Consider the following 13,874-nt stretch of genomic DNA (forward strand, 5'->3'; position numbering starts at 1 on the left):
TGGAGCCCAAGACGCCCTGGCGTTGGCTGGGGTGGTGCTGCCCCCTGGCGTCAGGTGGCAGAATCACAACCCCAGGCTCTGACCCTCGCTCCTGTCTGCTCTTTCAGACCGAGAGTCCATCTTCTTCAACAGCCACAATGTGTCGAAGCCGGAGTCCTCATCCGTCCTCACGGAGGTACGTATCACCTCCGTGGTGGTCTGGCATGAGGCTGCCTTCACCCAGGCCTGGGCGTGGGGGTGCTGTTGGCCATGGGGTCCCCAGCTGCGCTCTGGCAGGGCTGGGCATTGTGGGAGGCCCTTGTCCCCACACCAGGGCGCAGGCCAGTCCCTGAGTCCATCCTGCCCTGCCTGCCTCCCGCCCTTGTGCTGGCGGGCATCACAGCTGTGTGCACGTTGCGGCGAACATGTGGGGCCCGGGTGGAAGGACCATCAGCACCCGCCACAGGCTCAGAGGCAGCCACTCGTGGTCATCCCTCGCCTGCCATGTGCTTCTGCATTGCTAGGGTGGCGTGTGACCCCCACACCTGAAGCCATGGCAGCAAACATTGCGGCTGGTGCTCAGTGAGGATGACCACGTGTCAGGCTCCAGCTGGCTGCCCAGCAGCCTCCATGCAGCCTCGCTGGGGTGGGACAGGCAACTGGGACAGGCTCAGTAACTTCCCCGGTTCACAGACTGGTTCACGCCAGGAGAGCTGAGATTTGACCCCAGGAGTGCTTCCAAAGCTGGGTCTTCCAGGAACCCAGGACCTCCTTCCACTCTAATGACCGCTGAGCGCTGTTCTGAGGCGGACGGAGGTCACCACAGGCCCAGTGGGCTAGTGGGCAGCAGCTTCGTTCTCATAGCCCCTGCACTCAGCCTTGCTGGGTCCCTTCCCCGCGGGAGCGTCCATTTGGGTGTCCTGGGGCCTTCACTTTCTCCCGTCCTCCTCCCTCTTCAGGGCTGGGCTCACCACCAGCAGCCTGGGAACTCGCCCTGGCCTCATGCTCCCGGCCCCCAAACCTGGGCTGCCTGTCCAGCTGTCATTTGTTTCTGGTGTGGACAGGGACCTAGAGAGACAGCAGCGTCCCTCAGGACCTCTGTAACTGTCCCCCAGGTACCAGACTCACAGGGCAGGCTGTGTCACTGCAGGCCTAAGTGGGTGCGCTCTGCAGGGAAGCTTTGCTCCCTCCGGGTTTCAGCAGCTTCAGGGCTTCCTACCTGCTGGGCGTCTTGGCGCCTTGGCCAGCCCGGGCACGGGCAGACTTCCCTAGAAGCTGTCCCTCCCAGCGCCCTCACACTGTGCAGGGCTGCTGCCCACTGGGCTGTTCACCAATGGCAGGGGACACCGAGGGCTGTGAGCAGAGTGGCCCCTGGAAGTCACCTTCTTGAATAACCCTTACTGGCCATGGACCTCAGTTTCCTCATCTGAGAAATGGGAAGGCATCAGCTTGGAGTCACAGCAGGGTCCCCCGCCTCTGAGGCCTGTGGTGGTCCCTGCCTTTGCCTTAGCTCATAACTGCTAGTCAGGAATCTTCCAGACCTAACATTCTGAAGAAAAAAAGAGACAGCACAGGCAGCATGGCCTCCCTGAAGGGTCGTCGCCTCTCCTGGCCACCCACAGGCCATCGGGGTCAGCTCCATTCCCAGAAATGGTGTTCAGAACATGCCCTGACCAGTCCTGCCCCGTGCCACCTGGGGCTCTGCCAGCCCCACCTTGGCCTCCCCTTGGCCTCCCAAGAGTGCCCTGTAGTGACCCACACTGACTTCGGAGCCCCACCTCCTTCCCCAGGAGGCCCTTGATGGGAGGTAGCTCCATCCACCCTGCGCCCAGGCCCCTCCTACTTCCAGAGCCCTGGTAGGGTGTCCTTAGGGGCCTGGGCCTTGGGGGCCCAGCTCGTAATGGGGCGCTGGCCCAGCATGCACAGGGCCCAGAGTTCCAGCCCCGGCACCCCAGGAGGAAAAAAAGCATCACTTTGCTGGTGCCGCTTGGGTCTGAGCCAAGCTCAGGCAGGTGTGTCACCTCTTTGAGCCTCAGTCTCCTCGTCCTGCCCCAGGGGGCATCCGGGCATTCCTCCCGCTGCTGGAGGAGAGGTGTCCACCGCCAGCTGTGCAGTCAGTTCTCAGTGTTGACCGAGAGGGGCTGGACCCGGGGCACCCACAGGGCACCTTCCCTGCTCCCGCCCCCTGTTGGCAGAGCTGCCATGGGTGGTCTGCGTTCAATCCCAGGCAGGACCCGCACACCCTTACCTTGTCTTTGGTTTTGGATGATCAGATGTCTTCGGAAGGATTTCTGAGGCTCCTAGCTGAGCCGGGAGAGTGCCTTTATAAACAGCGTGTCATGAGACGCAGAGTGAGACCTGGCCGCCTGCCGCCCAGCCCCACCTCCACGTCACCCCTGTTCCTTGCTGGAATCCCGGGGGAGGCCTTCTCAGTACCCGCTTCCCAGGTGCAGCTAGGGCAGGCCCAGGGGTCCACCTGGGTCTCTGACTTGGTGAGGACGCTGGGCTGTGGGACCAGCAGCTGAGCTCCTCCTTGGACTCAGCCTCTGACCGTGAGTGGCCCAAGGAGCTCAGGCAGGTGCTGAGCACCCCGCTGAGCCAGGCTGCCGATGCCACTAAGGAGTTTCCCCAGGGCACTGGGGTCGTGGGCAGGATGGGCCTGCTGTTCTGCCCTGCAGAGCCAGCCGAGTGGCATGAACCACAGGACACGGACAGTGTGGCCTCGGTCCCTGCTGGGTGCCTGTCTGGAAGTTCCCTGCTGTCCACTTCAGGGCCAAAGGCCATTTGTCTTGGTGGCCAGGGCTCTATGCTCATCCCTCTGACCCAGCCTCACTTTTTAAAAACATCGAGATGAAGTTGCATGGATAAAATTAACTTTTAAAGAGAAATCCAGTGCAACTGGTAGTTTCACAGTGTGGCCCAACCACAGCACATCTCTGCTTCCTTCCAGAACTTTCCCATCCCCTGGACCATGAGCCCCACTCCCCGTCCCTCCACTGCTGCTCTGACCCCGTCCCCTGCTGGACATCTTACACAAATGTCATGCAACAGGAGCTTTCCGTGTCTTCTTCCTCTTAGTGTGACGTTTTCAAAGTTTGTGTGTATCATAGGTGTCAGAATCGTATCCCTCTGTAGATGAACGGAGTTAGTGGCACCCACACCCGTGGCGTGTGTCACCACTCGCCTGCCAATGCTGGTGGGTGGCTTCGCAGCCTGGCGGAGGAAGCTGCAGTGGACCTTGGTGTGCGGGGCTCGGGCCCTGGTTTGCAGCCCTTGGGGGGACCCCAGGAGCAGAATTGCTGGGCCGGCTGCGAATTCCACATTTCACTCTCTGGCCCAGATGTACTTGCGTCTACACCCCTTCCTCTTTGGCCTCTCAGCCTGCAACCCCAGAACTCCAGTATCTCATGGGCACCAGCTGAGCCCCGTTCAGCTGCCTGAAGTCACCCAGGCAGTCCCTGCCCTGAATCAGATAGGCTCCTGCCAGCCAGGCCCAGGTGTCCCTGCTTGCCACACACCTCTTCCCTCCCAGCAAGTCTAGGATGGAGGCTCCGTTGGTTCCATTTTAGAGAAGAGTAAACTGAGACTCAGATCAAGAGCTTTTCTCCAAGTCACAGAGCTAGCAGGTCATTGCAGGATTCACATCTAGTCCCTGGCTCTGAGTCCCTGGCTCCAGAAGCCCTCCCGTGCATGGAGGCTCCCGCTGGGCCGAGCTTGAGCACAGAAGGCTGCGTGCCTGTCCCAGGCCCCTGGGAATAAAGCAGAACCTGGGCGGTCAAGGGAGGAGACCTGGGGACCGAGACAGCCCTCTCACCCCTGGAAGCTTTCCCAAAAGCCACACTTGGACCCCGGGCATGAAGTGGGAGCAGCCTTGAGCAGCCCCCAGGGAAGGGGGAGGGAGAGAGGAGGGAAACACCCCCTGTAGCCGCAGGCCAGAAAGTCAAGTTCGACATGCTGCCCGCCCTTCCGTAACAAGACCCAGTCCCAGAACCCTCAACTCCGCCGAGTCTGCAGAGGTGCTCGCAGATGTGGAGGACTCCCGGCCTCTGCCCCAACTGCATGCCAGCGTCCCGGCAGCTCCCACAGCTTCTTACCTCCTGCTGCTTCTTACTTCCCGTCCCCCCACCAGGTGTCCCTCCCCCTTCCCATCCTGCCCAAGGACCCAGATCCTCCCTGCCTTCAAGGTCAGGATCCGGTGATCTCTGCACCCGGATGTCTTCTGGGTCCACAGTGGCCCTCTCCCTTCCTCCCTGCTAAAAGACGTGGGTTTTAGAGTCTGAAAAAACAGGTCCACATCCTTCCCTGTGCTTTCAAGCTGTGTTACCATGGACCAGTCCTGACCCTCTCTGAGCCCCGGTTTCCCTGGATGTAAAATTGGACATCAGTCTCCAGACGGCACGCAGCACCCAGCACCTGCCCAGCTCGCAGCAGGACGTGGACGGTGCTGACCTGCTGCTTGCTGAGTGGGTGTGAAGGGTGGCAGGGCCTTGCGCCACCTCCTCACCCTGGTCTGGCCTGTCACACAGCTGGACAAGATCGAGGGCGTGTTCGAGCGGCCGAGCGATGAGGTCATCCGGGAGCTGTCCCGGGCGCTGCGGCAGGCGCTGGGCGTGTCGCTCTTCGGCATTGACATCATCATCAACAACCAGACGGGGCAGCATGCGGTCATCGACATCAACGCCTTCCCAGGTGAGCAGCGGGCGGGCTGGTGGCCCCGGCCGCCGCCAGCAGTCTGTGGTCCAGCATCTGCGGGTAATGGCAGACGAGCGGCCCTGACCGGGGCCTGGGCAGGTGCTGCCCTGCCTCTGACCCCTCCGCCGCACCCAAGGAAGGGCTCCCCACGGCGGGCGTCCTGCGCGGGAGGGCTGGGCGGTGGTTCACGCGCCCTCTCACCAGCTGACCTGAGCTGCCAGATAAGTGCACCCCTGTAGCCCTTCCAGACTCAGGGGCTCAAGGACTTTGAAGGGGCCACAGCTCCCCACAGTTGCATGTAGGGACAGCGCGGTGGCCCTAAGGGAAGACCTAGTCCAGGGTCACACAGCCGGACTGTGCTCACCCAGGCCACCCTCGCACGGAGTTAGAGGTGGCGTCCATTCTGGCTCCGCCCGACCCCCACAGGCCGCACGCTCTCCCAGCCCAGGCTCCTGAGCAGCTGGGGCCTCAGGCGTGGCCCGGGCCTGCTGGCCCTTCTCTTCTCCCTGCTGCCTCTGTAGCGCCTCACGGGAGGAGATGCCAGCCTCCTTCGTGGCTTCCAGCTCCGCGGCTGTGGTACCAGGCAGCAGCTGGGTGACGCGGTGACACTGTGCTTCGCCCGGGCACACGGGCTGCTCCAGGCAGCACTGCTGTTCCCTCAGGAAACAGGCTCCTGTCGCCCAGCTGTCGCCGTCGGGTGCCTGGGGCCCCCGGTCCAGCCTTAGGCGATGCCGTAATTGGGAGGGCAGGGGCCGGAGGCGTGGGGTGGCTGGTGGCGCCTCTGTGAAGCAGGGACACTAGAGCAGACCCACCAGGGGTGGAGCGCAGTCCCAGGCTGTGGCCTCTGGGGCCTCGTGTCTGAGGGCACAGGATGGCAGCAAGAGGGTCAGAGGGCAGCAGCCTGCTGCGGCGGGGCGAGGACTCTGGGTCTCACCTGGGAGCAGCATCTAAGGTCTGTGTCGGTCACCCTGGGCGGAGCCTTGGGGTCAACTAGAGCAAGAGGGAGGGAGCTGGGGAGCTGGGGGTGCAGCCAGAGGACCTGGGGATGAGGAGCAGGGCAGGGGTGTGGTGGCAGCATGGGGGGGCGTGGAGCCCGGGCTGGGTGGAAGGGAAGGCCACATCAAGGGACTTCAGGAGGAAGCATGGGAGGCTTCCCTGAGAGTCTGCTGTGTCCAGGGGACAGTCACTGAGCCAGCGTGGACAGGGAGGCTTCTTCCAGGGGAGCCAAGAGAAGGGCCACCCCAGCATGGCTGGGTGGGGGGCGGAGCCCTAGGACTGCAGGAGGGTGGAGGCCACACCCGGCAGAGGCTGGTGGAGTCTGCTCCTGAGGGTGGCCCTGGAGCACGAGGTGGCCCCGGAGGCCTGGGCATGGGGGAGTTGGTGTCTGGGAGATGGCTCTGCGTGCAGCCTTGGGGCCAGGCAGGGGTGTGGCCCTGGGTAGGCTGCACCCCAGGGGAGGTAACTTCAGGACCTCAGGTGCCGTAGCGGCCCTTCCAGAGGCCACCTCGAGCCAGGCCCTTGTGGAGGCAGGCGGCAGCCAGTCTGGTCCTCCCGCTGCCTGCCCAGGGGGACTGCCATGCTCACCTTTTGCCAAGGAGGATGAGGCCAGGCACTGAGACTCAGTGGGTCACAAGGGGTCACAAGGCCCCTAAGTGGTGGGCCAGGGCTCACTTAGGGGTCACAAGGCCCCTAAGTGGTGGGCCAGGGCACCGCCGGCAGCCCTAAGCCTGCACTCTGACCACGAGACTTCCTGCCTCTTGGAGCCCAGCCCTGGGTTCAAGTCCAGGCTCTGCCTGCACAATCTGGTGGTTCAGGCCACCTGGTCGCTGCCCGTCTGCTCCTTGCAAGTGGGACCAGCCTCCTACCCTGCAGGACAGAGGCCACGGGTGTGCCCAGCACCCATGTGGAGCTGGCTTGCTCCTTGCCACCTGTCTGCCCCTACTTGTGTCAACCCACCCCGCCGCCTGCTCATCTGCAGGCCTCCAAGGAGGCAGTGCCTCTGCACCCCACCCTACCTCTGCTGGCTCCCCTGGGGCCTCTGTGCCTAGTCTGGGGACGAAAGCAGAGTGGTTGCTGAGGAACAGCCTCCTGGATTCCCTGGAGGCCTGACAGAGGGCCTCCCGTGTTCCTGCTCAGGCTCCCAACAACCAGGTCCACAAGCCTGGGCACCTCAGACCCAGATCTGCCCTGCCCTTCGCCCCTAGCCTCAGGGCCAACGGGGCACCCAGTCCTGTGGGGGCCTCCCAGCACCATGCAGTATTCTAAGACACAGGACCAGAGGGCCTAGATCAGGTTTCAGCTGTGCCTCTGAGGAGCTTTGTGACTCTGGACCTCTCTGAGCCTCAGTGTCTTCCTCTATAAAATGGAGGCTGCAAAGATGCAGCAGGCCGAGGAACAGGAACTGAGAGTCGCATGGCCAGCACTGCGTGCGTGCCCTCTGAACACTGGCAGGGACGCCTCACCTGTTAACTGTGGTTAGCAGTCCCACGTTTCCTCTGTCAAGCGGAGCAGGTCTGTGAAGGCAATGGTCCCGGAGGCCCTGCACACCCGCCGCGTGGCCTCCCTGCTCCCCGGCTGTCTGGACATGGAGGAGCCCCAGCAGCTGGCCCCACACACCCCTGGAGTTTTTCTGTGAGAGGTGCCCCCAGCTGTGACAGTGGCTGGGAATGCCATCCAGAGCTTGTGCCAGTGCCCAGTGGCCTCAGCAGGGCACGGTTGGCAGCAGTGGCAGCTTCTGCAGGGAGGGCAGTGCCCTGACCCCAGGCTGGCACGCTGCGACCCCTTGCAAGGCGTTGCCTGCCTGCCACGGCCCCAGGGCTGTGTCCCGTTCTCGTCCTTCCACCTCGGCCCAGGCAGGCGGAGGCCCCCACACGGGGCGCATCTGAGCGGTGTGGTGGCCTCGGGAGGCCTCACCCGGTCGGAACCTGCTGAGGCTCCCGAGGACGCTGCTGCCCCGCTGGCCTCTGGCTGGGGAGCGTCGCCCCAGGCAGACACAGGCAGTTCACGGTCCTGGAGTCTCCCCGAGTGCCGAGACCCAGCAGGGCGCGGGGCCGCCCTGTGTTTTAGGGTGGAAAAGGAACACTTCCAGTTTGGGTTGTGTCTGCTCTGGGGCAGACGCCACCCGCGCTCCAGCCCCGCTGGGTGACGCCCGCAGGAGCGGTGGTGTCCTCTCAGAGGACAGCTGAGGAAGCTGAGGCTCAGGACAGATGCAGTGGCCAGGAGTCAGGCCTGAGGCAGGGTCAGGCACGCCCCACGGAGGCCGTGCATCCTTCGGGGAAGTGGGCTTTGGTCTTGCACCCCCATCCGTACGTCTTACCACCTCAGGTGGTGGGTTCATCATCTTCCCGTGACTCTGACAAAATGAGTGAGATGATGAGAAGAGGAAGGGTCGCTGGGCACGGTGGCGCCTACCTGCACCCACTACTCAAGAGGCCCAGGCAGGAGGACTTGCAGGTTCCAGGCCAGCCTTGCCATTTTTGTTTCTATGGTGGGCATCCTTGTCTCAAAATAAAAAATACAACGGGTAGGGAATGTCACTTGGTGGCAGAGTGCCCCTGGGTTCGATCCTCAGTACCACACACACACAAAAAAAGGAAAAAGAGGAAGGGTTTGTTTCGGCTCTCAGTTTTGGCGGTTTCAGTCCCTGCTCAGCTGGCCCTGTGGCTTTGGGCCTGTGGCAAAGCAGCACATAATGGGGGGCGGGGAGCAGTTGGCAAAGGAAGCCTGGAAAAGAGAGTGCAGGGAAGAGGTGCTAGGTCCCAATACCCCTTTCCAGGGCATCTCCCAACCCCTCTGTGACCAAAAGGCCTCCCGCCAGGCCCCACCCCTTAAAGGTCCCACCACCTCTCCTAGCTGCACACTTCAGGGGGCCCTGTCCACACCATGGCAGGGGGTGGACAGGCACTTAGTCAGTGGCGCTCGCTGCTTCTCGGGTTCAGGGCCTGCCCCTGCCCCCCACACCCACTGACTTCCTGCCGTCTCTCCCCATCCCAGGCTACGAGGGTGTGAGCGAGTTCTTCTCGGACCTCCTGAACCACATCGCCACCGTCCTGCAGGGCCAGAGCACGGGCGCCGCTGCGGGGGACGTGGCCCCGCTGAGGCACAACAGGCTCCCGGCAGAGCAGGCGGGCAGCCTGGCGGGCGAGTGGACGTGCGGCGCCAGCGCGGGCTGCTGCGGCAGCGTGCTGGGCCAGGACGCGCCCTGGATGGCAGAGGCCGAGGCCAGTGCGGGCGGTGCCACCAAGCTGCCGCAGCAGAGACTCGGCTGCACCGCGGGCGTCTCGCCCAGCTTCCAGCAGCACTGTGTGGCCTCCCTGGCCACCAAGGCCTCCTCACAGTAGCCACGGAGCCTGGACCCAGGGCGGCGCGGGGCGCGAGCACACCGCTGGGCCGTCGGTTCCCAACGGACGCTACTAGGAGTTCCCGAGGATCTGATGCTTCCTTTTTTAATTTTTGACCTGATTTTCTGACGTCGTGGTCTAAACGAGGGGTGGGGAGATGGAGGGAACAGTGGCCCAGCCTCGGGGACAGGGACCGCCTGCTTCCTGCCTGTGACCTTCCCAGTTTACACAGCTCGTCTCAACACTAGGTCTGAGTGTGGGTGTGTGTGCGTGTGGGTGGGTGGGTGCCAGGAGTGTGTGCACATCTGTCCGTCTGTCCCCATGGCTGCTGTGGACCAGGCTCCAGGACCCTGGAGGGAGGCCCGCTCCCCCGGGCTGTCCACGGCTGAGCAGAGAGCGCCGAGAATGGTTCCCCTTCTTCCAGGTCCACCCATGCCCCAGACCTGACCCTTTCTGCCCACCTTGGCCCTTCCAGGCTGACCCCCCAGGGGAGCTGCTGACCCCTCCCTCCCCAAAGCCAAGGGACAGCGGCTCCTCGAGAATGCTGTGAGGTCCTGGCCCTGCCCACGGGGAGAGGAAGCTTCCTGTGGGCCGAGGCCCAGACCCTGGCTGCTGCCACTCTTCACTGCTCCCTGGGCCCCCAGGCCCTCTGTGGGTCCCACCTGCCACTGCCCTCCCTGGACCACTCTCCCAGTCTCCTCTCAGCCTCCCCTGGTCTCTAGAGGGCAGTCAGGTCCAGAGAAGGGCAGCTGGCAGGTGCCCAGTGCCCTGCCTGTGGGGCAACCTGCTTCTCCCCAACACCTGGAGGACAGTGGGCACCTCCCCTGGGAACCACGGCCAGCAGGTCCCTCTTCCCGGGTGAGAGAAGGCTGCTGCTGCCCCTCATTCACTCCTGTGCACGGCAGGCACCAAGCCAGCCTGCCAGACAGCCACACCTGCCCAGACCCACTTGCCACAGCAGGCTGACCACTCACTGACCCCAAGTCTGCAGGAGGGGCCCCTGAGGACACAGGCCAGGTGAGGGACCCGGCCCAGTGTGATCTTGTGAAATGCAGTTCACTTGGAAAGAGAAAAGGGCCGCCAAGCTGTCCCGCGTGGCCCAGTGGGACGGAGGACGCTGGAGGGAGCCCCGGAGGCCCCGCAGAGCCCCTGAGCCGGGCACTCGGGTGGGTCCTCCTCTGGACAAGGAGGGACTGGGCCAGCACCAGGGCTGGAAGCCACCAGGACTGCCTGGCCTCCTTGGAAAGAACGGCCCAGGACTGGCCGCGTTTACAGGACCTGAGTGTTGACCCTGAGGGATGCCTGCTCGTCACCCTCCTGGGCCCGACCCTGAGCCCGGGGCATGGGGACGCGGGGCAGCCTCTTGCACTGCTTTGTCTCCAGAATAAACTACTGAGATCAACCCGCATTCCTGCAGTGTGGCTCCTGTTCTGTCACCCGCCTGGCCTTGCCTCGGGCAGGGCCTGGAGAGCAGCGGCGCGCAGGGTGGCCTGGCACCTCCGTTCCTTCTGCTCAGTGAGCCCGGGTCACACGCGGCAGGGTCCAGGCCTAGATACCCGGGAACTGCCCTCTGGCCACGTGGCCTTCCCACCAGCCTCACAGTGATGACCAGGACAGAGGTTTCCCCAGTGGAGGTGGTCCCGTGACCGCCTGGCAGCTGTTGGGTACAGCACAGGACCAGCCCATCCAGGCTGGTGGATGCCGTTGGCAGCCATGGGTTCATGGACAGGCACTGTGGGTGGTGATGGGGCCCCCGCCACCCCTCGAGGGGCTTAGCAGCCAGGACAGGAGACCCTGTCCTCCACGTGCCCCGTGTGCATGCTGACCGTTGTTGGTCCCAGAGTGCTTCTCCCAGTTGGTGTCCCTGAGGACTTGCTGGCCTTGACCTTGGGGGTGGGTGTCGGGGAGACGGGCCCTCTGAGGCAAGTTAGCTGTGGCAGCCTGTCCCCTGGAACAGCCTGCCGAAGGCACTGAGGCCACAGGAAGACCCGCTAAGCAGAGAAGTCAGCCCTGCCCGCGTCCCAGGGAGGCTGGCCTGTGTCCCTACCCGCGTCCTGGGCAGGCTGGCCCGTGCCATGCTTCTGTTTCCCATTTGGCCATCTGGCTGGCACTGGGGCGTCCCTTCTTGGTGGTGGTCAGGGAACAGGGCTGCTGAGGGGCAGCAGGAGCAAGTGGCAGGACCATGATTTGGCCAAGCCTCGGGTGGTTTCAGAGGGTCACCTGCACAGTCTGCTGTGGCCCTGGGACCAGAGGCCTTGGGTCCAGCTGTGGCCAAGGATACTTTGTAGAGCAACGTGACTTCATACACATTGTACCCCAAGTGCCATCTGCTGGTGTCTGTCCCCACCAGGGGAGCAGGAGTCTGTCCTGGATCAGGTCTTCACCCCTGGTGTCCTGGAAGTGTGGCTTTGCAGTGCACGGTGGGTGGGGCTGATCGGTCCCCGTGTCACACCACTGAGGCCTCAAGGGATTCTGTGGGGCACGTGGTACTGGCCTGCCCATGTCTGTAATCCTAGCAGTGAAAGAGAAAACGACCTTGAAGGAGCAGTCCTCAGAGGCCACCAAGGGGGCTTCACGATAGGTTGGAAACTCTCACGGGAAGCTGGTTTTCTGGACAACCACAGAGAGTGACCAGTGTCAGCTAGACGGCCACTCTGAGACCAAGGGAGCCTGTGTCCCTTCGGCCTGGAAGACATCTTTGACTCGGGCATTTCTGCTGGCCACTGGCCACAGAGAGCCCTTGGATGGCTTCATTGATGTCCCTGGGCTTTGGGTCTTCCCTGATCATTGACCCTGTGGGACCCCAGCAGCTCCCCTCCCTGCCTTGCCACAGCACGCTGGCCCTGGGACTCCAGAGCCCTGGAGCTGGGCACCGGGTCCTGAAGGAGGTAGCTCCTTGCAGGCTACCCTGGGTGGACCAGCGCACGACCCTCGTCCATTGGGGGCTCTAGGTCCCCACCTCTGGGGCCGCCTGCCCACACCTGCTGCAGATGTACCCGTCTGCCCTGCCAGTGTGATGTGACCTCCGGTCCTCCCTCATGATCAGGGTCTGCCTCTGCTTCTTTCCACACAGCCATCCCAGTGTGGACGTGGGGCGACCTCCCCACGTTCTGCACGGAGGGGAGCAGGTTCCCGCTGGCAGCATGGCCTCTGCAGCTTGGGTTCTTATCCACCCAGGGCCTTTCCAGAAACCCTTGCATTTTCTCTTCACTGCCAGGACATCTGTAACCTGGCATCTGGAGGGGGCCGAGCACCCTGGAGGTGTGCAGGGTCACGCCTCTCTAGCACACTCTACAAGCTGCTCAGGCCGGGTTTCACCAGGTGTCGCCGGTAGTGCCCCCACCTATGCCATGTGACCTCTGCTTTCGCTCCAACTCAACTGTTCACAAGCAACCCTACCAGAATCCCAGGCTGGGCTGGAGTTGGTCTGTGATGTCCCAACACAGAGTCTGTGCAGTGCTGTATATAACCAGGCTTCTGCCTCCTGGCTCCAGCACATTTGCTCCGTGTGATGGTGACGTAGGTGGCTGGTCCTTAGGATGGTGATTCTGGGGACAAGGAGTCCCTGTGTTATCTCTTTACCAGCTAATCTGGGTAGTGTGTGTTTTGACTGCTGATGGCCTGGGAACACAGCTAGTGCTGCGTTTGTCATTCTGTGATCATGGCCGGGCAGGGGACTCTGCAAAGTGTGAAGGAATAAACACAGAATAGCAGCAGTGTGGGGAGGGCGGGCCTCTGTGCCTGGGGATGGGCAGCAGCAGTAGTGGGCGACTGGCTTCCTGAGCCGCCCCCTGACAACGCATGCCACATAGGACTGTTTTTCGGGTTCATGGTGACCATCCCCTCCAGCCCTGGGCGCAATCTGGTAAGGAGGTGGCAGGTATTATCCCCATTTTACAGATGAGGAGACCGAGGCTCTGAGAGCCCAGGCAGGCCTGCTGAGCTCCTCACTTAATGGACTAAAGCTCCAGTTAATGATCGGACTGGGGATGCTCCCTGGAACCTGAGGCCAAAACCAGAGTTCTTGCCACCAAACCTTGCCTGTTCAGACTGGACTGAGAACTTGACTCCCTGATCCCACCCAGCACTGGGCACAGCACTGCACCTGTAATCCCAGTGGCTCAGGAGACTGAGGCAGGAGGATCACAAATTCAAGGCCAGCCTCAGCAACTTAGCAAGACCCTGCCTCAAAATAAAAAAGACTAGGGATGTAGCTCAGGGGAAAGCACTCCTGGGCTCAGTCCCAGCTGGCCCTCTGGGGTCCCAGGGCCAACATGCTGCAGCACAGGCAGGGAGGGGAGCTGCTGGGGTCCCCGTGGGTGTCAGTTATGCCTCTGAACCTCCCCAGATGTGTGGCCATCCCAGCCCTGGCAGGAAAGCACCAGGCAGGCCCCTGCCAAGGTTGCTGCAAGTTCCCGTCACCCTGCCTGAGCATCACCTCACTGGCCTGTTCTTACCTGAGGTGCACAGACCAGGGATCTTAGCCCCAGAACAGCCACCTGGAGAGGTGACATGCCTGTCCAAGACCATCGCCAGTCAAGGAGAACCATGCTCGAACCTGGCCTCCTCTCCTGCAGGCTGGCTCCAGTAGAGGAGGTGGGCTTATGCTCCCTCCTGCTGAGCACACGCTTGTCCCAGCCAGTGACATTGGCTGGGGGAGGGTCTGGCTTTCCCTGCTGGGTGGTGGGCTTCTCAGAGCCAGGGTTCATCCTGGTCAACTCCTCATGCCAGGCCCATTCGGCCCAAGGCAGCCATGTGCTTGTGTTTGACAGGCGACCGAATGGCCCTGCCGTCAGCCGGGTCCGGCCCTGGCCTGGCCTGGCGGCACAGTCCTGCACAGCCAGGGCTTCAGGGCTTGCGGCC

General features: G+C 62.9%; 1 protein-coding gene across 5 annotated transcripts in view; it reads left to right on the forward strand.

The window, feature by feature from the left end:
- ITPK1 (inositol-tetrakisphosphate 1-kinase) overlaps positions 1-10,413 on the forward strand; it is a 138,330-nt gene extending 127,917 nt beyond the window's left edge. For all 5 annotated transcript variants that reach the window (XM_079127630.1, XM_079127631.1, XM_079127632.1 and 2 more), the window contains 3 exons: positions 108-175; positions 4,506-4,668; positions 8,665-10,413. In XM_079127630.1, the coding sequence (XP_078983756.1) occupies positions 108-175; positions 4,506-4,668; positions 8,665-9,011 (578 nt within the window). In that variant the 3' untranslated portion in view covers positions 9,012-10,413. The remainder of the gene's footprint in view (positions 1-107; positions 176-4,505; positions 4,669-8,664) is intronic.
- Positions 10,414-13,874: the final 3,461 nt, after the last annotated feature.

Source organism: Sciurus vulgaris (assembly GCF_902686455.1).
Source record: "Sciurus vulgaris genome assembly, chromosome: 2".
NCBI classification, from domain to species: Eukaryota; Metazoa; Chordata; class Mammalia; order Rodentia; family Sciuridae; genus Sciurus; species Sciurus vulgaris.